The sequence below is a fragment of the Pyricularia pennisetigena genome, chromosome 6, assembly GCF_004337985.1.
Source record: "Pyricularia pennisetigena strain Br36 chromosome 6, whole genome shotgun sequence".
Classification (NCBI taxonomy): Eukaryota; Fungi; Ascomycota; class Sordariomycetes; order Magnaporthales; family Pyriculariaceae; genus Pyricularia; species Pyricularia pennisetigena.
The window spans coordinates 6275464-6300630 of record NC_043744.1 but is presented as its reverse complement, the minus strand read 5'-3'; the positions used below and the strand labels follow the sequence as shown (position 1 = coordinate 6300630).

The 25167-nt window shown below is 53.0% G+C and overlaps 7 protein-coding genes across 7 annotated transcripts; 1 reads left to right on the top strand and 6 right to left on the bottom strand.

The window, feature by feature from the left end:
• Positions 1–389: 389 nt before the first annotated feature.
• Positions 390–1364, bottom strand: PpBr36_05546 (uncharacterized protein; the record flags this gene model as incomplete). The annotated part of the gene is made up of 1 exon (XM_029892700.1): positions 390–1364. The coding sequence occupies one exon, from the start codon at positions 1362–1364 to the stop codon at positions 390–392; it is 975 nt and encodes a 324-aa protein (XP_029749943.1).
• A 2342-nt stretch (positions 1365–3706) lies between these two features.
• PpBr36_05545 (uncharacterized protein) lies at positions 3707–4421 on the bottom strand (the record flags this gene model as incomplete). The annotated part of the gene is made up of 2 exons (XM_029892699.1): positions 3707–3874; positions 3948–4421. The coding sequence occupies 2 exons, from the start codon at positions 4419–4421 to the stop codon at positions 3707–3709; spliced, it is 642 nt and encodes a 213-aa protein (XP_029749942.1).
• Positions 4422–6071: 1650 nt separating this feature from the next.
• Positions 6072–9224, bottom strand: PpBr36_05544 (uncharacterized protein; the record flags this gene model as incomplete). The annotated part of the gene is made up of 2 exons (XM_029892698.1): positions 6072–8153; positions 8229–9224. The coding sequence occupies 2 exons, from the start codon at positions 9222–9224 to the stop codon at positions 6072–6074; spliced, it is 3078 nt and encodes a 1025-aa protein (XP_029749941.1).
• Positions 9225–10474: 1250 nt separating this feature from the next.
• PpBr36_05543 (uncharacterized protein) lies at positions 10475–15147 on the bottom strand. Its single transcript, XM_029892697.1, has 10 exons — positions 14980–15147; positions 14830–14886; positions 14531–14759; positions 13055–14464; positions 12770–13029; positions 12272–12702; positions 11525–11739; positions 11429–11448; positions 10925–11368; positions 10475–10770 (listed from the first exon to the last, which is right to left on the bottom strand). Exons 1-6 carry the CDS (start codon positions 15058–15060, stop codon positions 12283–12285), a joined length of 2457 nt encoding a protein of 818 aa, XP_029749948.1. The 5' UTR covers positions 15061–15147; the 3' UTR covers positions 10475–10770; positions 10925–11368; positions 11429–11448; positions 11525–11739; positions 12272–12282.
• A 1731-nt stretch (positions 15148–16878) lies between these two features.
• Positions 16879–17727, bottom strand: PpBr36_05542 (uncharacterized protein; the record flags this gene model as incomplete). The annotated part of the gene is made up of 2 exons (XM_029892696.1): positions 16879–17466; positions 17533–17727. The coding sequence occupies 2 exons, from the start codon at positions 17725–17727 to the stop codon at positions 16879–16881; spliced, it is 783 nt and encodes a 260-aa protein (XP_029749947.1).
• Positions 17728–18888: 1161 nt separating this feature from the next.
• PpBr36_05541 (uncharacterized protein) lies at positions 18889–20966 on the bottom strand (the record flags this gene model as incomplete). The annotated part of the gene is made up of 6 exons (XM_029892695.1): positions 18889–19404; positions 19470–20084; positions 20135–20215; positions 20265–20532; positions 20582–20617; positions 20680–20966. The coding sequence occupies 6 exons, from the start codon at positions 20964–20966 to the stop codon at positions 18889–18891; spliced, it is 1803 nt and encodes a 600-aa protein (XP_029749946.1).
• A 1466-nt stretch (positions 20967–22432) lies between these two features.
• On the top strand, positions 22433–23629 carry PpBr36_05540 (uncharacterized protein; the record flags this gene model as incomplete). The annotated part of the gene is made up of 3 exons (XM_029892694.1): positions 22433–22732; positions 22799–23455; positions 23519–23629. The coding sequence occupies 3 exons, from the start codon at positions 22433–22435 to the stop codon at positions 23627–23629; spliced, it is 1068 nt and encodes a 355-aa protein (XP_029749945.1).
• Between the last annotated feature and the right edge of the window lie 1538 nt (positions 23630–25167).

The window sequence follows — 25167 nt, the reverse complement described above, 5'->3', positions numbered from 1 at the left end:
CGCCGCCGCCGCCGCCGCTGCCGCCTCTGGAGCCTGCACGGAAACACAGCTGGTTTCAACGGCTTGGTTCTCCACTGATTTTTATAAAATTGTATTACGTACATAGCGAGCGGGAGTAATTAGAGGGTTATTAATTCTTACACTATCCGAATCATTATGTGCAAGCCAAACAACTATGTAGACTCTTGCGATAGTTGTCGTTGACATCTTGTACTCTGGTGTCCAACCCAGTCTGTAGTGATTATCCATTCCCTCATAACATGCCCTGCCCTGCCTTGCCTTGCCTTGCCGTGGCCCCTCTTCCCGTCGTATGGTATCAATTATATAGAACAAAAGAAAAGAAAGAAAAAAAAAAAGAACGAGAGACATTGCTATTTGGTAAAGCGCAATCACGACTCCTGGAGCAGCTTCTTGACCCTCTGTATCCTGCCGACGGCCAGCTCCAACCTCTCCAGCCTCCTCTTCTTCTCGGCGTCTCTCTTCTCCAAGACGTCGACGCGCTCCTCCAGCTTGGCTCTGGCGCGCCTCTCGGTAGCCACCATCTGGTTTGCCTCCTCGAACAGCGACGCGCTCAGCTCCTCGACCTCGCGGCTGGCGTCCAGCTCGCGCGCCTCGGCGGCCGCCCGCAGCTGCTGCTCCCGCGTCAGGGCGACCAGCAAATCGTCCAGGGTCTGGTCGCCCGTCACGCGCAGCTGCTGCTCCTTGGACAGCACCATCAGCAAGTCGTCGGTGGTTTTGTCCATCTTGGACGACGACGCCGACGACCTGTCGCGAGCGGCGGCCGGTGGGGGCGGCGACAAAGACGACGTCCTGCCGCTCCAGAAGGAGCCTATGCCGTGCGTTGCTCCGGCTGTCGCTGCTGCGGCTTGAGGTTGGTTGCTGCTGGCCGTGGCGGACGAGTTCTTGAGCTGCCGTCGCAACCGCGCCAGCTCGTCCTCGTAGCCGGCCCACTTCTCGACGGCCACGGCGGCTTTCTCGTTGAGCGTGCGCACCTGCAGCCGCAACTCCTCAATCTGGCGTTGGGCGTCGGCCAGCGACGTCGGATCGCCGTCTTCACCGCGGGTTGAAGCAGTGGGCGACGTGGCCGCGGACGATGTGGGAGAGTTGTCGAAGCCGCATCTTGGGCAGCTCGATGTTGTTGATGATGAGGATGATACTGACGAAGTTGGTGACGATGCCGTCGATAAAGGCGATGTGGAGCCCTGTTGGTCAACAAATGGTTTTACAACCTGTCTTGGCGGCGGAGTTTGATGCCTTGTGTTGGTGTTTGTGTTCGGCTCAAAGAGCTTCTCACGACGTGAAGGGAATTGCGCCCGGGGTCTGAATGCTGATCTCCTGTTGTTGTTGGCGTCTGAGCTTAGCATCGCCGTGTTGATAATAATAGAAGACAGTCCCGGTAAATGGGAGAGTTCTCAGGCTCGGAAAGTGTCTGACTGTTTCGTGGGTGAGTGGTGGGTGTTTATGTGCTTGTTGTAGTAATTCGTCGTAGTAAGCAGACCGAAGTTGATGGCCCAACCGAGTTTGGATCAAGCGACCTTGGTAATGTTTTTTTTTTTTTCTTTAATGACAAACGACTGTGTGGCCTATGTTGGTTGGGTTTTTGTTTTCTTATTGGTCTTGTTTTGGCCTTTCTTGGAAAAAAAGAACGGCTACCTATTTTGGTTTGCTGGTGGTTTTCTCACTGACTATTGGAGAGAAAGTCAATGGTGCGTGAAGCGATATTGAGAGTTCAAACTGAGTGCAACCAGCTGCTGACTGTAAAAGTGCGAACTCGGTCCTTTTAATGCAGTCTTTTTTTACAAGTCCCGAGATTTGGTCTCGAGAACTTCTTTCTCATTGGATCTCGAATGTGCCTCTTCAAACTCTTATTTTGGTTAGAGGTAGTTGTAAGAAAATCCGCCTGACGTCGTGTGGGCTTTGGATGGATCAAGGGATCACAAAGATGGGATGGGGGTTTAATGGGATTGGTGAGAAAAATCAGCACATGGGGGGGTGTCGTTTTTGAGGGGGGGGGGGGGGGGGGGGGGGGATGCAACTCCTGCTGCCCAAGCAAGCCAGGCAGGCTATCAGCTCAAGCTGCCTTGCTTCGCCTCCGCTGGCGGATCGACCTTTGGCTGGATGGGCCCCGCCTGACAAGGCCGATTTTATGCTGTGATTGGTTTAGTTCCCGTAATTCGATGCTACCCAAGTGCTGTCTTGGCCCGGCTTGGTTGTCTATTTCGGGAAGCTTTGAAGATTGGGTTTTTGTTTAATATTTCAGATGTCGGAAGAAGAAATGATCAAATGAACGAACATCCGTTACGTCGACGGGAAGAAAATAGAAATATTGAGAGTCAGAGTCGCAATAGCCCTGTGCTCGGTCGGATTCCCCTTCACACAAAACCCCGTATTCGATTGGATGACGCTGACCCAGAGGTTTCTCGTCACTTAGCATGCATGACACACACAGCTCTCTGATGATCCGAAGGTCTGTTCTTTCGTGAATCTTGCGCGACCTGAGCTGCAACAAAGTTTAGCGTCCAAGCCTCCTCCTTCAGCGCGCATTTCACTGTTGGACCCCAATTTCATTCCATCATCGCCCACTTTTTCTCCTTTTGATTCACCAAAACCACCCCCGTCAGCATTCTGTAGTTTTGTTTGTCGCTTAAAAGGAGGAGTCCACAGTTCAATAAACTATCCACAAACTGAGAAATTATCCACTGCTAGATTTAGAACTCTTACGGCCCTTCAAGATCCCACTTACATCATGATCGTCGTCGGCGGCTCTGTTGGTGCAACGCGGACCGCGGCAGCCTCACGTTATTTGGACTTGGCAAGAAACGCTCCCGTCCACATCCACGCAGCCCCCCAAGTCAGTGTTCACAAACAACGCCTAACGAGTCCCAAACAGGCATGGGCTTGGCAATGATTCAACAGCGGGATGGTTACCTCGAGCCCTAGTCTAGAGGATCCATCCCTGGAAAGCAATGGCTTTTTTTTGTTTCGCTTCACCCGCTCCAACTCCTGATGGACCAGGGAACATCCACGTATGTGCAATGTGCCTTGATCGAAACGTGACGAATAAACAAACACTGAATAATTGCAAGAGTGCAGTAGGTACCTGCCCTGGAAATAAAAACTCCTATCTAGTCTAGCTTTCACCAAGCCAGCCAGATGTGGACAGCCAAAGTCGGTGATGGCGCGGCGCACAGGACCAGCCCTACCTGCTTACTACGACGCCACAAAACCATGTGTTCAATGGCGTCAATGTGTGGTTTTACATCCCGCTCAAGGAGCGACTTGCTAGCGCCGTTGCCACATGCCAACGAGACTATTCCGTTCACCTACTGACAAGTTTTGTTAATGGCCACGTTTCGAGTAGCGACATGAATCGAGAGGCGTGTGAAGTCTTACGTCCTGAGAAACGTATTTTTCTTCTTTGATGCAGACGTGCCTGTTGGCCAGGAGAACACTCTGGCAGCATTTACAGACGTCTGTCTGTATTGGGTTTCTTTTCCGTCGTCTTGATACAGAAATTGTAGTTCTAGTCCGACCAACTTTTTTTTTTTTTTTTTTTTTTTTTTTTTTTTTTTTTTTTGTTGCCAGTTTGGGTATCATTTGTGAGCCATGTGCGATGGCGACTCTTTCCATCTGCCCTCCAACATGCTGATATCTTCTAAAACGTGCGCTCACCGAAAACAGACTGAATCTGCGCTCATGGTCATTCTCAAGGCTTGGCCACTTTTCTCGGCTCGCTCAACCCCGTCTCTGGATCCTTGAACTCCTTCCAGCTGACCGGATACATGGGATTGCCGGCATCGCTGTTGGCCATTATGACTCCAAGCTCGTTGCTGGCGGTCGTGAGGTAGTAGTTGGCCTGGTCTCCGAGTGAAATCTTTTGTTGTTGACATGCCCAATCAGTAAACGTACGTAGCCGTTTGGTAGGAAGAGAAAAAAAAGAAACATACCACCTGCGCCCGCACAATATCACCGGGCCTGAAACTCTCCCCAATCTTGACCCTGTCCTTCTCCGTCGCCCTGACGTCCCTGACCCGGATCACACCCTGCCATTCCGCGTCGAGCACGGCGTCGCCCACCACCAGGATGGCCACGATGGCCTGCTGGTGTGATACGCGCGTGACGCGGCACAGCACCACGTCGCCGACCTCGGGGAGCGCCGCCGCCGCCCGCCTCCGCCGCTGCACCGATATCGTAGGCAGGTTCTCGGACGAGCTCGCCGACAGCATGCCGGGCTTGACGATCTTGTTGGGCCGCTTCGTCGGCCCCGCGGGCTTGGCCGGCTGCGTGATGGACACGGCGCCCAGCAGCGACGAGTACAGGTTCGCTTCGTGGATGTGAGTGCCCGGCCCGGCGCGGTATCGGGAGCTGGGGCCGAGGAGCTGGCCTGGGAGCGCGAGGGAGGGTGGCGTGGCTGTCGTCATGGTTTTGAGCTGTTGGGTTGGTTTTCGTTTGTTTCTAACTTTTTCTTTGGTGGTGGTTTTTATTTTTCGCTTCGCAGGCAATTGCCGTCGCGCGCCCGGCAAGTTTTGGCTGGTTGCCCCGCTGGTTGGCGATCCCTGTAGCAAGGATCTAACGCATGAGAACCGGGTGGGTTGTGCACATGTGGGGGTTGTGACAAGGATAAGCTGTTTTTTTTTTTTTTTTTTTTTTTTCCCTACGATTTTTGGTTATTGCCGAGCGTCCATCTCACTACCAGGGTGTAAACATTGCCGGCCAAAGCTCTGAAGATATTTGATGATTTTATAGATTTATGCATCGTCCCCTCCCCTACCAGATTCTCGCTCACTGAACAGTAGTGCAGCCACTCGGTACATGTTCCTTTCAACGTGGTTCCGCACCGCTGTTTTTGTATTTGTTTATTTCTTCATGGGTTAAAGAAGCAAATTCATCTAGCAACACCTTTTCAGTAACCAAGTCCACATCAACCTTTGGTCAAAACTTTGATGCATACTCTGGTGATTTAGGCAACCAGCACTGGATCCAATTGTAGACGATCGACACATTTGCACTCTGCGTTGATGGAAATGAGCGTCGTTCCCGATTCTATTTGCTCCAACTCCTCATTTGCACCTATGTCCGGGTGAGCGAGGAGCAGCTTGATTACATTTTCGTTGTTCAGCCCCGGCCACCCTGGGTCAGTGATCTAGTACAAATTACCACAGCCTGCAATGCTGGTGGCCTCGAGGATAGAATCAAGCGTTCAGATGGCCAATTAATACCTCCGGTCTGGTACCGATGGCTCCTGATGGAAAAATAAAAATGGACATTTTGCAGACGTATCCATTAGATCAAGCACAGTGAAGCGAATGCGGACTGTATTCATGTCTTGCAAAAGTCCTTGCGCCTGTTTGGACGCTTTGCCTGCAATTCTGGTAACGTTGCGAGTGGCAAAAGGTAGGGCCGGCACGCTCCTGTGTATATGCTCTTCCAAACCCATCGTCCGACCTCCTTTTTGTTAGGCACAATGAAGCAGTTATCTTGCACCTTCAGGTTTGTAGGGGTTGAGGTTTTGTATCCGAGCCCAGATGTGCGCAATTACATTTGTCGTCTGTTTCCGACCAAAATGTAGACCAACACAAGCAAGACCAACCGAACAAGCAATTTAAGCTGCAACTACCAGGTACATAGACACCCAAACCACGCCAAAATAAAGGCCGCCAACCTGCCATGAACCCAAGCAAGCACAGGAGTGCGGTGGCCGCCTCTCAAAGATGCGGTCGGATCAAACATTTGCCAGCATTTTATGCTTAATCCAGAGTGGTATCGGCGCGAGTCATTGCAGGGCAAACATCACTCAATACTTTTTTTTTTATTTTATTTTTATAATCCTGATCAACAATCAACTTGTGAAAGGTCTTGACGGCGTAAACAAAAGAAAGAAATGGGAAATAACAAAGGGAAAAAAATAATAGACTACAGAGGCAACCATACCAACTGACCTGTATGGAACCAAACCAAGAACCGATACTCCATACCGACCCGGATCACTCCCGACCTCGCTCCACGGCTATATCAAAAATGCATTTCCAAACTCCAACCTTGAATGCACTCCTATAAAAAAAGATCGACATCTAACACCCAGCCATCCCATTCCTCCCCTTGATCCCACCATGCCCGACGCCCCTCTCCCGCTCCGCGCTGGCAACCCCCCTAGCCCAGTGCTCGACGCCAGGCGGCCCCTGCGACCTGGCCGCGCTCTTGCCCCTGAGCGACGGCACCGGCGGCACCGGCTGCAAGGGCGGCGGCCTGCCCGCGTTTCCGACCGTATTTGATCGCCCGCGGCTGCCAAACGGCCCCTGCGACCTGCCGCTGCTGCTCCCATCGCTCGTCGGCGGCCTGTTGTTGCCGTTGCCGCCGCCGCCGCCGCCGCCGCCGCCGCCGCTGGTATCCAGCCGCCTGCCGTCGCCAGGCGCAGCGTACCGCATCGGCACGTCGAGCAGGCGCTGCGACTGGATGCCAGAATGCGGCGGGTGCGGCATCGGCGGGCGGCGCTGGCGGTTGCCCGACGTCGACGACGAGGGTGGCATGTTGGGTCTTCTGGAGCGTTCCGAGATGCCGTTTCCATATCCCCAATAGGTTGTGAAAACCTGACATTCGTTGGGAAGTAGATATGAAGACGACCTCTTCTCGCCCGCAGAGGTCGACGGCCGTAGCGCTGCGGCGCGGTTGGGCGGCGCTTCACCCTTGGCCTTCTGGCCGGCCGTGTGCGCCGATGCAGATGGGAACCATGACTTGGTCTCCGACATGGGGAGGGACGGGACCGGGGGGTGGGATGGATCGTGCTGCTCCGTCGTGTCAGCGTCTGCATGGTCGCCCGAGTCGTCCATAACCGTGGAGGGAGGTGCCTCTGCAGGTATTTTGGGTGATGGATGTTGCGCTGGTTGTTGAAGTGGCCCATTCTTTTCAACTGTAGTCTTGACATCTGACGAAACGCAACCCTTGGCAACCTTCTTATGTCCGCTTGCAAACTCATCCTCCTGCGGTCCCTCGGTGGTCTGCGTCAAACTGGCGACGCCATTCGCCCCAGATGGCATCACGCTCGCCCTCAAAACCCAGTCCTTGCCAAAGTCGTCGATCGGCTTGTCGAACCGGCCCAGGTCCAGCAGTGGCTGGAAGTCGCCAATGGTGTACGGCGCCTCGTCGATGCTGACCCGCAATCGGTGCCGGCCGCCCGCCACCTTGACGTGGCTGATGCTCTTCTTGGGCTTGTGCCGCACCGCCGTGATTTGCGGCGCCCCCGTCGCCGTCGTGTGCCGCTGCAGCAGCTGCATCTCCTGATCCGGGGAAGGGTGCGGGATCGGGTTGGCGGCGAGGCTGTCCTCACGCCCCGGATGCTGGGGCCGCGACGCCGAGCCGAACCCCCGCCGGTCGTTGTGATTTTTGCTGTCGCCGGTGCTACTCCTGCTTCCGCGTCCGTTGACAATGTACCACGACCGCCAGCCGTGGATGGCGGCATGGAACCTGTGAGCCACGTCCGGGTCGTCGGTGGCGAAAAAGTGCACAAAGGTTTCGGCCGAGGCCTCCATCGTCTTCTGCTGGGACTTGACCGCGTAGCAGAAGCGCTTGGGTGGCTTGAGGTTCTTCTTTGCCTGCGTCTCTGTCGGCGTGTAAATGTCGTAGCTGATGAGGTGGCACAGCATGGTGGCGCCCATGGATGTGGCCGCAGCCGCCATCAGCGCCGGACTCGCGCTGCCGCCGCCGACTTGCTGCTGACTGATGAGGACAGAGTCCGCCTTCTTACATGAAAAGAGCTGCCCGTTTCCGAGCAGGGTGATGAAGCGCTTGCTCCACTTGCCAGGTCGCTGGGAATGGTGCATCTGGAGAACGAAACCCTGTGGTGGCATGAGCCCCTCACTTCCGGGGACGGATGACATGTCCAGGTCCTGGTGACTGTCAAAGGTATTTGAAGAGGGGTCGACCAGTAGGTAATGTTGCGTGTCACGGTCCCAAGAGTTGAGAACATCCTCGATGCGCTCGTAGCGACGGAGCCGCCGTTCCAGGCCCAAGGTCGCGTATGACTCGACGACGACGCTGGTGCAAGTGTTGAAGGGTTGGGTCGCATCGGTGGCACACGCAAAGAGTACATCTACAGCGTTGGTATCTGGCGTGATGTTGATGTCGTGGCGCACTCCTCTGCAGCGAACCTGGACGGACTGTGCGAATGTCAGCTGGTGTCGATCGTGATGGGTGAGCACATGCTGCAGAAGATCTAGAAAAAAGGTACTCACTCTATCTGCCCCATGTCTGTTCAGCGTTGGCGAGTCTGGGCGAAGAGGAAACGTAAAGGCCGATGCTCCAGGATCAAGAAACGTCCTCGGCGTCAGCTGTGGCTCCAAACTCGTAGCCCTGCTGGAATCACCCGCAACGGATGTACAGGTCGACGAGGTCGGTGATAAGGTGACAGCGTCGGACCGCCGCCCCCTCCTGAAGAAGAACTTGGCAAGCAATGGGCTCCTCGCTTTTGGCTGCATTGGCGAAGACTGCATGCTGCTGGATTCGCTGCCATGTGACGACCCGGTTCTCAGCTCGGATTGCTTCCGTTCGATATCCTTGCGCTTCTGCTCCGCCAAGATGCGATCCGTCTCGGCCTTGAGCCGCGCCTCCTTATCCGCATGCAGGGCAGCCTCCTCTTCTTCCTCCAGTCGTCGCTTCTCGATCTCTTGAAGAAGCTTCCGTTCCTGAGTCTGCCGCGGCTTGACGGGAACGTCACCCTTGATACTGGCCGTCTCGACTGCAGTATCAGCTGTGAGGGCTGTCGCAACAGGCATTTCTGTAGTAGGAGTGGGCACCGCCGGGAACTGATCGTGGATGTCGCCCAGCGTCTCCGACTCGGACAGCCTGCTAGCAGTTTCCAAATCTGTAGTTGACGATTTCTTCTGCGGAGACATAAGTCTCCTGGGAGGGGTACTGGGCTCTTTGTCTCCCAGCGGCTGCACCGAAGCGGCCGGATCACTGAGGGTGTTGATCATTTTGGTAGCAGATGGCAGTGGTGGCGCGGCTTCGGGCACATCGCTGGCGTTGATGGTTTTGGCCCTCTTTCGATACCTAGACCCAAAGGCTGACTTGATCGGACTCCCAGTACCCTTGTCTGAGCCAGCATCTCCACCAAGTATGGACTCGACCATACTGCGTGTTTCCGACACGCTCTTGCCCCTCAAGCCGCGGTACCGCGACATGGCTCCCGGCGGTTTATGCAGCGTATATGTCTGGGTGAGGGCTGACATTCTGAGAGAATAGTCAAAGCAAAAAGGGCGTTGTGTGATGTGATAGTCGATATCGGAATCTGGCCTCTTTGATGTGCTCTGGCCGATCTTGAGTTCCCGGAGCGTCAAACCTAAAAAGACACTGCGACTATATCCCAGTCTCTGTTGTATCTTTAATTTCAAGAATAGACTTTGGCGGTAAAGGGATATAAACCTGTGAACAGGGAGGCGAGAGTATATCCACCATCAGACAAAACAACGCTGCATGCAAAGAGTATTTAAAAACGAGTGTATAACGGTCATGCCTTGGGGGAAAAGGCGATGATCCTTTGAAGATAACCTAAAGAGGGAAATAAAAAAGCAAAAATAAATGAGCGTGGATGATGAAAGAATCAGAGGAAGAAAAGAGTCGACGGGGGAAATGGCACAAATGTATTGGTGAAATATCCGCCTGCTAAAGAGGAGGGAAAAAAAAGGCTGGCCCCCATCTCAAAGAAAAAGAAAAAGAAAAAAAAAAGATCATCATGCTCGTGGCCACCCCCAAGCCCAAAATGCCAACGGACCAGATTCTCAACGCGCTCCCTCGTGTCTGACAACAAGCGCATTCCGGGTATCTGGCGGACTGCCGGCGGCGCGCATGGTGGCAATCAAAAAATTCCCTTCCACAGACTGGAATGGTATTGCTTTTCGGCTGTGAGTTGTAAGCGATACCGGCCACCTTGGGCTCGTACGATGTCAAAGTCAAGCTATTATCAACCTGTGTTCTAGACTAAATGAACATATTGTCAGTATTAAGCAGTCGTAATTATTTCCAGGGTTCATTAGAAAGGGCAGCAACATCCAAAGAATAATGACGAGTCTTGTTCGTAAACCTGGAGATATTACCGACTTGCTTGGCATGGATTAAAGAAAGCCATTCGACGAGCTAGGCACGCCACCTGTTCAGCACCTGGAAACAAATCTCCGCCTAATTCTAGACCTAGATTTTGCTCTGGTGTCCGGCCAAGAAAATCATCAGCCCCCCTCTGGAAGGGTTAAACTTAGGGATACCATATCGTACCGCACCGTACCATACTGGTACACTTCACCTCAAAAGAGAAGCCATTGCACTCCGCGTCGGTTTTGTCTGGAACCTCGATCTGCATAGAATGCTGGTCCAAAGTATTGATTTGCGGCGACATATCTCGAGGTGGCATTTCGACGTGGCAAAAATACCATCCTCTACCTCGACCACTTCCAGGCCCTACAAGGCTCAACCGGCCCCTTACAGCTCACTTTCTAAAGGCCCTCACCTCGCGCCTCCACCAGTCGCGAAAGTCCTGAGTCGACACGTCAATACCCAGATCCTTGAGCTCCTTTGTGCTGAGATGGCAGTCATAAGGCCTCTGGACCGACGCGTTAGGATCGTTGCCCTGCGTGTTTGCCTCGATCCCCTCGATGCCGAGACCCATGATCTCCCCAAACACCTGGCAAATCTCGTATTTGGTGAGCTTGTCCTCGCTCGAGAACTGAAGCACCGTCGGCAGCGACTTTGCGTCTTGGGCGTCGACGTATTTCTCCGCGACGTCTTGTAGTAAGCGGGCGCGGAAACCATTGTCAGCCTCCCTTGCTTCCTGAAATCCAGTCCAGTACACAGCCCCGCATTCCCGTCATCCGGAACCGGGGAACAGGGCCCGAGCAAAGGGATGAACAAAAACAAAAATAAGGGACCCCCAACATACCAGCACAGACCCGCCCGACATCCTCGGTATTGGTTGGGTACCTAATAGCCCAGTGGTCCATCTTGATCTTGGTCTCGGATTCCTGGGCCTTCCAGACCACGTCCATGAGGACGTTGACCGCGCTCTCCCCGGGGGTCTCGGCGTGTCCGTACAGCACCGGCACCCTCAAGACCACACCACGCCCCTTGGCCGCCATCTCCTCGAGAACGGCCTTTTCGCCATCGAGTTTGGTCTGGCCGTACAGGTTGGTGGGACCCGTCGCCGCTCCGGCCGCGTACGGAGCCTCACCGGGCCGGCCAGAGAAGACATAGTCGGTGGAGATGTAGATGAGCACCACGTCCCTGGCCGCGCAGAGACGAGCCAGCGACGCCGTCGCGGCAACGTTGAGACGTCTCGTGCCCTCTGGGTCCTGGTCCACCTTGTCGGGGAATCTGTTGGCGGCGCCTGAGATGGGGTTGGTTTAGTTACTGATCTTTACCTCGAAGCGCGGATGCTTGCACTTACAATGCACAACCACATGAGGCCTTGAGGTAGTCACTTCTGGATTAGTCTTTTTGCGTGGCAAAACGGCATCAGGCATGTGAATATGAGGCAACGCACTTGACCTGATCAAGCACTTTCTCAACTTCGGCCTCATTAGCCAGGTCAGCCTTCAGCGTGGACACGCCATCAGCGCGAGAAAAGGCCGTCCCCGTCACGGCCCAGCCCTGCTTGAGTTGGAATGCCCTGACAACCTCACGTCCGAGGAGCCCGGTGGCGCCAGTAACCAGCGCGCGCTTTTCAGTCATATCTGGGGGGGGGNNGGGGGGGTTTTCTTGTTAGTATTTCAACAAATGGTTGGATGGACAATTCGATGCTTTCCTTGGTCGCATTTGACAGAAGCAACACACCATGACGATGTGTGCTGCGGGGACAGTGAGAAACACAGTGCCCAAACTAATGGGCTTTCCGTCACTCAAATCGCCCACTCGTATGGGACCAAGATTCAACATGCCATCTCCGTCATATACCAACGCTGTCATTACGCCATGACGCTATTCATAACTCCCGCAAATGATATCTAAACCTCCCTTGTCCCTTTGAGACTTGCTTTTTTTTTGTTTCTTTTTTTGCGTTCATCATCACCCATAACCTCTTTACATCATCCTTTTTGATGGTAGGTTGTTCCCCCGTTATGGGGGACCCGGAAATCATTTCTTCTTTGTCCGAGTCTTGGTTCAACTTGAGACGTAAACCAGAGCCATTCATCCCACCCGCCATTGCGGTCAGTCCTGCCTGTTATCAGTGCATCATTTGCCCCAGTGCGGATTCTCCCGAAACGCATCCCCAGCAAGGAACGCGACCTCCAGGAACAGCGACTAATTTGACTCCCGCTGGTCCAGCTGTTCCACCATCCTGACCTCTGTCATTTCAACCGCGGGCTGGTCGCCAGCTCCGTCGGTGCGGCCCGGAAACACTTCTGCGCTGCTGGTTTGAATAGCTCTGCTGTTGGTTCCCGGAACTGATTCTGTCGAGAAAGACACCAGAGACGGCGGCGGCTGTTGTTGTAAAGGCGTGTTGCTCCTCGCTGGCAGCGCAGGCGGTGACCTCATCACTGCGTCCGGCGTCTGCTCGATCAGCTCCTGCTTAAACACTCTATTGTCAAACTTGACAAACGTTCGCAATGCCTCTGACAACTGCTTGGGCATCGTTTCCAAGGCCGAGTCGTTGGCGTAAACCAAAATCGGCCGTGTGCTTTCCGTGTAGGCCGCCTTGCGTGCCTCATCAATCGACGAGGTCTATCGTGCTTGAAATCAGAACCTGCTTCCACGTCAAATCTTTTGCCGACTAGAATGAACAACTTACTGCGATCTTGAGCGGATTCTCCCGGTCCTCGGCGACATATGACAACTTCCACCATTGATCTGTCGGTGTCGGGTTGCCCTCCATCTCGATAAGATCCGGCTCCGCACGCTGTGCCAAATACATCGTGTTGGGCGATGTCGCGACTCCGCGGAGGTGATACGTATGCACCGGGTTCCAGTTGTCCTCGGGGCAGGGGACACTGAATCTCTGGGTCCAGCGTTTGATCTCGGCATTTGCCTCGCTCCGAATCCTTGCGTATTCTGAACCCATGTGTCAGCAGCGTACGCGCCATGAACGTGTCATTCTTCTCACCCTGTTTCTTGTTCTTGATATCTGCAATAACTGCCTCGTGGAACTGTCGGTCCCGCTGCCACTGCTTGAGCTTTGCCCTCTCTGCATCGGAGAAGGCGAGCTTGTCATCCATCCAACCTGGGATAAAATGAAAATAGTCAGGCGTGTCGACACACTCAAACCACCTTCGGCGGAGCACCTTGAACTTTAAAGACTTCTCCTTCTCGACCCGGTCTTCAACCACCTTCTCGCTGAGCGCTATCCTGTCCTTCCAGGTCATGTCCCTGGGGTTCCACCACTGCGTCTCCAACCTCTCCCGCTCCTCAAGCTCTGCCAGTACCCGCCTCTGTTGCCTGATCCGCAGCTGTTGCTCCATCGAGTGTCCTTCGACGTTCTCCGCCAAATATCGATCGACGTAGAAAACGGCCGGTATGTCGACAGGTCTTGATGGTGACAGTTCGCCCTCGCCGCTAAAGTTCATGGCCAACACGTCTCCAGGTTTGGTAACGGCAGCCGTTCGGAGAGATTCTTCGTTCTCAGTACTATGAGCATCGATCCACAATAGCTCGTCCCAGGCGTCGTAAAGACTCTCCATCTTGGCGTAGGCGGCACTCGATAGGTTAAGATCAATGATACCGAAAGTAAATGCCTCGTCGCAGACGTGTTCCTGGACCGGCACCGCGAATCGATACGTCTCTATGCTCCAAAACACGTTTCTGACGACACGGCTAGGAATGTTGATAGATTCCTGCATTATTTCAAACAGCTTCAACTCCACGGCACTGTTGCTCTGGTAAGTCGAGGCCCGGACAAGGTCTGCTAGCACATCGGCCTGTCCGTAGCTGCGATCCGTTATGTCGAGGAATGCCATCAAGCGGTGCAACTCCTCCACCAGACCCGCCGGGGGGCCTTCCGACTTATATTCATGCCAGCCTCCGTCGTCGGGAATGGCCTCCTGTTGGTCCTCTCGTGGAGGAGGCGGGATTGCCTCGCCCTTCCACCACTGGTTGTTGATTCCATAAGTTCCCGTGTTGGCCTCAAGCTCGAGAAAAAAGTTGCGCGCTGCTGGTATCTGATGTAATATTGTCAACAGGGCGCCAAGTCGGTGCTGCTCGCTCGGAGATCCCGTCCTGCGACACCTGAGAAACGGGGGAATTCCTTGGTTCCTCTTTCGCTCTGCTGGTAGGGGATCTGGCTTTTCCTGTGCGACGGGGACCATAGCCCACTGCGACTGCTCGTAATTGTCCCGCACGGCCGGTCCGAAGAAAGGCTGGTAGACATCCTGCCCGTTTGAACCCACCACCCCGCTCTCCTGTGGCGCGGCTTCCAAACCGGATGATGCCCTGGACTCTGCCAGGGCACGTTGGTAGTCGGCATCCTCTTGTGCTCGAGTGGTGGGTGCGCCTGTCAAACGGGAAATTTTTAGCTCTGTTCGACTCTAAGCGCCATTGTAGAGCCAGAAAGACCTACCTGCGTTTTCTGACGCCCAGTTCATCATCCTGCTCATAGGAGACCTGTTGTCTGATCGGGATGGCGGCCGCGACGGCGGAACACTGGGTGGCACGCCATGAAGTACCGCACCCCCATCGTCTGGGCCTTGTATCATGAATGTCGGGGCCATAAAGTTGCCATCTTGGTTGTAGGAGCCATTGCGGTCGGCCTGGAATGGTGCCTCGGAATACGAGTATCGGTCGACGAACTGAAATATGCAGGTTGATCATTATCAGTGAGACTCTTTGCAAGGGAGAAAACGTGACAATCAAACTCACCTTTTCCGTGCTCTCAAAGTATTCGCTGATGACGGCTTGCACATCGTTGTTCTTAGCCTGGTAGAAGCACAACGAAGGTCAGTTTCCCGGGAGTGGGTGACTTCATGAGGATGTGACGTCTGCGTCGAGAACTGGGAGCTTTCGACGCACCCTCAAGGCACGGCGCATAAGCTCCGTGTCCGAGCTGCCGGTAAAGTCACAGACGGTCTGCAGGTTTTCCTCTTCGGCCATGTTCGCATCGCGGGTGTGCAACAGGCCTGCTAAAGGTGTTCCTGCTCTCGAGAGATCCAGGTGCAGCGCTGGGATGTCTGGGATTGGCTGGTATGATCAACAGCGTCGAGCTGGCTTAGAGATGACAGGGGTGGTCTGGGCGACGGCTGCGGTCGGGAGTGGGCTTTTGCTTTCGGCAAGCCTGCTGAGTGTGTTTCTTTCGCACGTGGTTGATAAGATGCACTTTTCGTTCCGAAATAACTTGAAGCTATTAGTGAAGAATGCAAAAGGTGAATGTTTGGGTGAGGTTGGTCCACGGCCGCGCGTCCGCGTCGCATCGATTAGCCTTGAAAGCACGAGATGGTCCAAGATATTGATGGTGAAGCGGTTGATGTCACTGAGCTGCGTGTGGCAGAAACGGCGGCAGTGGGGCAGCATCACAAGGGCGGCGCAATAATTAGCACAGTGACATGGGTCTGAGCAGGGGACGGTTCCACTATCCCACACGATGGCGATTGCCGCGATTACCTTTAACCTTGGACGTGATTCACAGCAAAAGGTCTTCGCGTAGATCCATGCCTCACCAACTATCACCTTGCTGTGTTCTGAATTGGCCGTATAGGCTCAATCTGGTTCGACAAGTCGAGCTTTCAAATCAGTAACTTCTTGCTCAGGGAAGGGGAGCTCATGAGAAAGTGAGTCAAACTAAAACAGAACATCAAAAAGTTTTGCGATTATGGCTAGTGGCCTGGCATATGATTTACAACAATCATCCAAGGTACCTAGCTGCCTACTGCCTGGGGTAGGTACTTATGCTCAATGCGGAACATTTATCTTCTGGCAGTAAACATAGCAGAAACCATGAGGCTAAAGAGTACCACTGAAATAGCTTCTTACCTCCGCTGTTCTTCAGTAATATGTCATTTTATCTTCCCCAAGCAGGGAATATTTGTATTAACAAACAACCAAAAAAGAGACCCACTATGAATGGACATATTATTAATTTCAACTTAGGAGCTTACATTAATTTTGAGATGTGAAGAAGGTCAAAGATGAGAGAGGAAATAGCCCGAAATGAAACGATAGCCTAAGAGCGAAAAAGAGCATGACTCGAAACCAGAAAGGACAATTCAGAACACAAATGGATGGCGTATGCCAAAAAGTACGCAGTACAGGACAAAGGGGAGACACTAAGGGCAGATCATTTGTCCAGGCAGTACGAAAGACATGGCCGCAAATGAGAAATATATCCCATAGCAAGAAGGTGGAAAGTTAGGGAGGGTGGACAAGCATCATAAATCAGGTCGCTTTGTTCTTGGGTGGACGAGAATTAGAGCTAGCCAGGGTCTTGCCCCTTTTGTGCTCTCCATGAACAACAAGCTTGACCACAAATGAATCTCGGAAGAAGACGGTGGGTCCCATCACTTGCTATAATGTCGAATAAAAACATGATACCAAGGCTTTCAGTAAATCTGAAGCTATCTCCAGCAGTTTGAAAGTCGAATCAAGGTTGCATAGAAACCGCTGCATATGTCTATTGCTGAAACCGCAAGGAACAACTAGAACTCCCTTACGAAAGATTCAGCACCGCAATAGCAATGATCTTCCCTGGAACTCCACCGTCGCCATCATCTGCCAGCCAGAACGCCTCCTCGACGCCATGCCACAAACGAGACAAACCGTAGAAAATCAAATAAACGTCATAGGAATAAAGTAGTAGGCATCAAGTAAACAGCCAAAACGCCAGAGCAACGGAAAAGAAATAGCCCTTCCATTTATCGACCAGTCATAGTCCAGACCCAGTCTTCAAAAGATACAGTCAGACAGCCCGATGTCGCCTCACAAAGCCCCATCATCGCTGTCTTCAGCCTTCTTTTGCCGCCTCTCAGCCTTCTCCTCCGTGTCCATCTTGACATCCTCGTCATCCTCATCCTCTTCCTCAAACTCCATGTCCCCCTCGTCGTCAGTGTCGCTACCGCCAAAGTCAAACTCACCCTCGTCGCTCGGCTGGAAGAAGTCCTCGTCGTAGTCGGCCTTGGGTGGCGGCTTGGCGACCTCGAGGCTCTCGGGCATGACAAAATCCTCAGGCTTATCCTTGTGGCTCCGTGCCACCGCTTCGCGCGCCCGTTGCTTGTACCTGGCCCGGTCGTCACGATATGTAACCGATGCGTCTACGTTGGCTGGTGATCCAATCTCCGGGTCGTCGAGCAGAAGGAGGACCGAGCGCAGCACCGACTCTACGCCCTGTAGCGGCGACCATCGCTCAGAAGCCATCTCGCCAGACATCAGGTCCTCTCCCGGTCGATGCAGGATTGATATGCACGTCCGTCCATCTGGATAGACATTTGGGTGGAAGATGCCAGTCGATGTCGCAAACTTGAACTGAGGTGGAGAGTATGGGTAGTCTGTGGGGAAGGACATGTCGACCTGGTGGATGAATGTCAGCAATGATGAGCGAAGAAGTAGCGGTGGCGAATATCATCTCTCACGTACCTTGAAGTAGCCCTCGTAAAAGTCCGAGTCCGGGTTCGTGACCACCAGTCCGAATTTCCAGTGGAAGAGGTTGGCTGCAATCATGTCCGGGTCATGGAAGTGAACCCACGGCTCCTTTAGCAGCGAGGCGAACTCGGATGCAAGACGCTGCTTGGCTCCGGCGGCCCCGGGGGCTGTCGACCGAGACGACGCCATTGCTGGCTAAAGCAGACGTCAGGTGAGGGAAGTCCTGTGGTTCGCAGGGTACGCCGGTGCAATCTTGGGGATCGTCGTTTTACCGTGGCCTAAGTATGAGGTTGGGCTCGGCCTTTATCTGAAGATTGCTTCGCTCGGATGCGTGGGGAAAAAAATTGTATGATTTCTGACAAGATCGGCAAATCGGTCCTGAGTTTCTGCTGTGGTTTTTGAGGTCGAGTCGAATCAGGCAAGTCCGGGTGCGAAGATTGCTGAGGTGTTGGATTGTTTCTCGAAGATGCAAGGCAGGAACGTTTCTGTTTCTGTACGTGCAGGCACAAGGTTCCAGATGGAGGTGGTGCGACGAGATGGAACTAGCCGTATCCGTTGAGCAGAACGACAATGAGCGTATTAAAATAGAATAAATAAATAAAAATAAAATAAAACCCCCTCTCGAAGTGGATGAGGCGTAGCCGTGAAAAGTCTATATTGATTTCAAGACAAACAATACGTTCGTTCTAATAGGATTGTAAGCTATTGAGTCAATGCAGGAGACGAAAGAGAATTGGCTTCAAGGGTCGATGCCCAGAGAGGTTCGCAAATGGATCTGAGTTGGGTGGCGGGTCGGTCGGGGCCTAACCGGACCATAACAAGCCGTAACTCTGACGTGAGGGGTCTGATCTGGTGCAGTCTAATGCCGGTGTGGAGGGAATCCACTGGAAATGGATGGAGCCAGGGTGCGGGCTGATTCAGGCTATCGTCACCCATTGGGCCAGGCCGAGCCAGACCAGGCAGAGCTTCAGGGGCTGCAATCTTTGCTGCCCGCCCCCGTGAGGTCATGAGGTCAAAACCAATGCAAAACAGTTTTTCGGCCCCGAATCACGAATATGTTCGGGCAAATTAAAACCTGCGTCAGAACGGCGAGGCTTACATGGCTTACATGAGCACAGCGCAGGCGCGTGTGATTTACACAGTGACCAGTTGGGACATTTGATTTTGGACCATGCATAGCGAACCAAGATCTGCAAGGCAATCTAACAATGACAATCTACCTTGGCTATGTCGCCAACAATGTCTATCATCAAAGGGGCCCCAGAATTCACCAACCAAGTATTACTGCCATAAAATATCTACGGAAGTCATCGTTATACCATGCCACCCCGAAACCAAACATACCCATGACTAATCCTCATCCCCAACTCTATCCTTGACCTCATCCGCAGCCGGGCTAATCACCCTCTCCGTGGGCCGCTGTCCAGGCGACGCAACTCGCGAGGTTTCCATGGGCACCGGCGACGAGGTGGGCGGCGGTCCCAGCACGATAAGCGGTTGAGTATCGTGGGTCATCTGTTCATCCGACATCGCCGCCTCCGGTAACGGCGACACGGGGAGGCCAGCAGAAGGAGTTCCTACGCCGCTGTCGCTCATCCTGACCAGGTCCGGCGTTCCCGGAACTATCCTCGGATCCAAACCAGGGATGTGGATGCGCTTCGCCTCATTCTGGTACGCGGCTGGTATGATCTCAATGATCTCATCCCTCGGAAACTTAAGCGTCGGGATGTCCATTGCGCTGCAGTGCATCAGGTAGGCGTACAGGACCCTGAGGACCGACTCGTGCGCAATGATCAGGAGATCGTTCTGCTCGCGCTCCAGCTCCAGAATGATGGGCTCCAGGCGAACCGCTAGATCGTGGTAAGACTGGGTGCAACATCATGTCAGCCTTGATCCACGCCAATTGTTTCCGGGTGTGCCGGGAGTCTTACCTCTGCCCGCGGATATCGGTGGTGGTACGGATCCTGCTCATGCTTGGCAACCTCGTCTGGATACATCATCTTCAAGGCGCGTGGCGACATCTTTTCGCAGACTCCCGGGTTAATCTGCCTCATCTGTGACCGCTGGCGAACCTTGTACCCTTTTTCTTCCAGGAACTGTGCCGTCTGTATGGTTCGTAGCCTGGTGGATGTCCAGATCGTCAGGGGCTTTAGAGGCTTGTCTGCAGGGCTGTCCCCTTGAGCAGCGAGCCTCTCCGCGTGTTCCTGCTCACGATGTTTGACAAGAGCGTCAGTCATCTTTTGAGCGTACGAACGACCCTCTTCTGATAGCGGGGAATCGTTCTTGGACGAATCCTCCTCGCCAACGCCCATACCGGCACGGACAAAGAAGGTGGTTCGCGATTTGATGTGCAGGTTCGTGAGGTAGTAAACTATACGATGAGATAGGTAGTTGAACGAGACGTTGTTGTAGAAGAATTTCCGGCCTGCGTTGATCATGCGGATGTAGTTGAGTTCCTCCTCCTGCATGGGCTCGAAGACGGGTATTTTCATCTCAATGCGCCTCAGGTACGACCTGGCCGCTTCATCAGGGTCCATTCCCGCGAACTTGGACATATTAGCGCATGCCGATGGCGTTGAACCTGGATAACACTTACATCGGGCGAAGATATCTTGACGTTGCGTGCATTCTCCGTCAAGATTGCCTCATCGTCTACGTATGACTCCAGGAACAATGTCTGCATTCGCGTTAGAGCTGTTCATACTATTAATCAAAGGCAAACTCACTTGCACATCGTGTTTGGCAAACTCCTTTGCCAGCGATCTTCGGCCGCTTGAGGTCGGGTTGACGGCGTCGTAGATGGCGACTTGGCCATTCTCATGGTTCAACCAGGCATAAATGTCCTCACGACACTTTTTCAAAATTTTCTGGCGGAGAATGACTGACTTGGGGCTAGCATTGGGAAAGAAGTAGTCTTCCGGGACGGAGCCGCCAGGCCCAACAGTGGCACGGCGGTAGTCACCTAGGTGAAAGATGCGTGATTTGACGCCAAGCCTAAAACATTAGCTTTGGTGCATGTGAACTGCGAGGTTAGGCTATTTACCAGGAGAGGTACCGCGCCATGGAGACGCAAATGTGTCTAGAACTCGGTTAGCAACAATGGCAGACACGGCAAGCGAGATCAACAGGGCTTAGTCTTACGTCTTGCCACGAGCCGGAAGCCCAACCATGACTATGGCGATACGACCAGAATGAAAAAGCCTTCCGGACATGGTGCTGTAGAGCTGCGCCGGAGCCAGATTTTCTTGAGTTTCGGACACATCGTGAATGGCGTCTATGAAGGTTGAACTCCTGCGACGGTATCTAGGCGCATTGGCCGCGATCTCGGCAGTGCTTTCATCAATCTTGTCAGCTTCATGAACCTCGGAGTCGTAGCCGGGATTGATGACAATATCTGCCATCTCAGGACGAGATGAGGTGACGGGCATTTTCGCTACAGCAAGCAAAGCTGGTATGGTAAGACGATACAATTTGACAAATAATCCTTGCTTGAGTAACGATGCCGTCACCTATAGTAGAATCGGACGCCGTGCCGGAGATGTGGGGTGAGGCTCCGTATAGATTCGGAGCAAAGGTCGAGACCAAGCGGAGGTGTTTGGCAAATATATTGCAAGTAATTACTTACAGAAGTGTATCCATGGTGGGTTGATCAAAAGCCTCACAGATTCTGGCAGAGGCGAAGAAACTTGGCAGCAGGGGTTATGGGCATATAACACGGTAGTACTTAAAACCAACCACCTGCGCACTGCCCAGAGTACCTTGGCTATATAGAAAGGTAGGATTTGGGCGTAAAAGGTTGCTGGGCCGGTACTTTGTCGCCGGGTCGGCCAAGGGTGGACAGTCGACGTGAAGAGGTAAATAATGACCCGGGCAGAGTAAAATTGTTGGGATCATTCACTCGAATCAACGTCGATGAAGGATGCAGACCGCTAGTCGATACCTGGTGAGAGTGCTAAGCTTGCTGGCCTGGAGCTGACGAGCTGTGTACGGAATAAATCCCAAGATTAAAATGTGCCGGGCAAGCCAGGGGCGAGGAAGCTAGTACTTGTATCAATATCCTGGTCTAGACCTGGGCAATGATCTGGCAGACAATCGTGGCTTGTGATCACTTGCAGCGCAGTGCAAGGCAAGTGTGTCTGAACAAGAGTTGACGTTGTTGTCTTTGCTATTGCCTTGGTGCTAAATCGCAGAAAGCCTCTTATTCTTATCTGGCCAACCCCACACGATTGCGAGACTACCGTATGCCACCTTGATCTTTGGGGTTCGACGACACCTTTTGCCTAACTTCGACCCAAAGCGACGGGGAAGTATCCGAGCCGCTCCAGGGTACAAATTAGGACAAAGTGTAACCGTCAAGTACTTCAACTGAGAGCCATGCAGCCGGGGCAGTCAAGAAATTCCAGCAGCGCTAGATTACACAAAAGCTTCTTTGCTGGGTGTGACCTGTGATCTCATGGTGGGACTAGACTACCCAAGCAAGCCAAGATTACACGCCCGGTGTGTGTGGTAGCTTCCGACTCCGGCTTCGTCTGAAGATTTTTGAAGGAATCAGAGCAGCCGATTGGTTGAAGTGTGCGACCCGCCCAAGTTTTTCCGCCCCTGCACTGATTGATGCTTTCACCAGCGTCAGCGCCTGGTTGACAAGGATGGGGCTACCAGGGTCATGGTAAATGAAATTTTTTGAACATCTAGCTTGTTGCAAGCTTCATCTCCAGCTCCGACTCCATTCACGATACTTCATTCACCTTGTCACCATTAACAGTCTCGAACTCGCCATATTGATCGCGGTTCCAGACGGCTTGCGCTTGGATTGATTGGCGTAGATTCTCAGTCGCCATCCTCTAGGGACCTCCATAGTGCCTCTGCACAAACATTCATCCATATCACAGTCAAAATGGCCTCGGCAACATTAGACATGATGCGGAACAACCCGTTGACAGCCAGTGTGGCTGATCTCTACTCTTCATTCCACGAGCGACGCGCAAAGCTGGGGCTGACGAACCCGGGCACGGTCGAGAATCTGGCAAAGGAGGTGCAGCGCGATGTCTTCACAAACAACTATGCCTTCAGCGGCCTGCGAGGAGATTTCACAAGGGCTTTCAACTTGAACCCTCTTTTCCAAGTGTCACATAACTTTGCCGTTGGCGAGCGCATGCCCCCTTATACTTTTGCTGCCATGTATGGCTCTAGCAAGGTACGTTGTAGTTGAGAAGTGCGCGTCGTGCCACGCGACTGGATGCTGATCACATCTCCTCTACAGGTCTTTATGCAGGGCAGCGTCGACAACGACATGCAGGTCAACGCGCGCTTCAACTGGCGGTGGTCAGATGCCCTCGTTAGCAAGACGCAATTTTCGCTTGGCACCGGAAGCCAGGACATGGCTCATCTCGAGAGCGAGTATACCGGCAGCGACTTCACCACCTCGATCAAGGCTTTGAACCCTTCATTCTTGGAGGGTGGACTCACCGGAATCTTCATGGGCAGCTACATGCAGTCGGTCACCAAGAAGCTTGCGCTCGGAATGGAGGGTGTCTGGCAGCGCGCCGCTCTCTCACAGCCCCCAGACACCGTTATGTCCTACGTTGCCAAATACAAGTCCGACGACTGGATTGCCACGGGCCAGCTGGCCGGCGCTGGTGCTCTCAGCACGACGTTTTGGAGGAAGATTTCCGAGAAGGTCCAGGCCGGCATCGAGATGACTCTTTCTCTAGCTCCTGGCGACCCGGCCGGCGGTATGATGATGGGTGGCCCTTCGATTCAGGCGGAGGGTGTTACCACTGCCGCTGTCAAATACGACTTCCGCATGTCCACACTCCGCATGCAGGTTGACACTAAGGGCAAGATGACCTGCCTTGCTGAGAAGCGCATTGCACCAGCAATCATGATGACCATCGCTGCCGAGGTCGACCACCCTACCGTAAGTAGTCGCTCGCATCAAGCTGTGCTGGAAGAGACGAAATGCTAACATCTATATAAACAGGGCGCCGCAAAGCTTGGGCTGGGCGTCTCGCTCGAGTCTGGCGGCGAGGAGCTGCAGGAGCGCCAAGAGGCTTTGGGAGCTGCGGCACCGTCACCCAACATTCCTTTCTAGTCGATCCATGTTGCCGATAACGACACGAACTAGGATCGCCGGAGCCTGTACAATCAAGAGATTGTATTCCGGCCGCTCTTCGACTCCACTCGCCAGCCGAAATCCAACGTCACCAACTTTACCGTAATCTAATGATCTCGCTATTTGGGACATGCTACCGCAACCATAAAAGCGTCTCGATCTTTCATGTTATTGTCTTTTTATCACCTCTGTACCTCTGTTGTCTTATTATTGTCGGAAGTCTCGAGGCGCGGTTGCTGGGAACAGCGAAACAAAATCGGCGGTATTTGTCATCTGCATATCTTCTTCACGACCGATAGACATGTTTTTTTTTCTTTCCTTGGACAAGAGTCCAACCGCAGTCAACTGGGCAACGCTCGTATCACGAGCCAAGTTGCTTCCTCTTGATCGGGCTCCTGCAGGCTCGGATCTCGAGTGCATGTATTATAAATATTACGGCCATCGGCGAATCGGACAAAGCTGAAGATGGTCTGCATCGTGAGGCTGAGAAACCTTAGTGATGGTCCACGAGAAGACAGACTGTTATTTGAGCCGTCCAAAAGCCGACGGAGGCTGACTTGTAAATATTGGCAAGTCGATTCATTTGTAAAGAAAAGCAATCTCGACTACAACGCATCCTAGACTTTGCACATTGTGGCTCATTTCCCGGCTTAGAACGAAGCCAATATGTTGTTACCAATCTTTGAAACATCCCCCCTAGGCAAATATCGGGTGGGTATACCAAACACAGAGTCGATGACCTGATCGGTGAGGAGGCTAAACGAAAATACAGATGGTCTAGACATTGAGTGCTCATTAGGAAGTTAGCCGCGGTAGTCCGTCCAATCTGTATACGAAACCCAATCAGAGGGGAAATCATACTTCTACTGTAGTAGTAACCAGAGGGCACGATCTGCGACTTCGGATGAGGCGCGATCGCCTTCATTCCGGCATATTACATGCATCACTACGAATCCTCCTTTCATTCCATTTGTTTATTTCTAAGTGAACACTAAACTACTGCTAGATCATTTCCAGAGAGCAAAACGCTCTGCTGTGGCCTTGCGATTACGGCTTGCAAGTATCGGATGAATGCACATAGACATTCAACCAAAAGAGATGCGTTGGAAAGCAAACTTGGAAAATATGGGAATGGTGTGTGCTGGTAAAGATACGCAAGGTACCTCTGGGTTTCTGCAGTATACGGTAGAACACACGACAAGTGTCAGATTTGCATGGTCTCAACCATAATTTGCATGTGGTTGAAACCAGCACAACTGATCCCTAACCAAATGACGCCAGGCTCACCCGAACGCCAAGCCATGTGCCTCCACTGTGGAGTAGGTACCCAATCAGCCCACCACTAACAGACAACCTTGTAAGCACACCGAGGTGGTCATTAAATCACCGAACTAACCAACCCCGCTACGCTGTACCTTAACTGTACTGCCTGAAGTAAAACCAGAAACCCGATTAGCTTCGTCCTCAACCATAATATCTCCATCCATACAAGGTACCTAGTTTCGTCATTGTTCGAT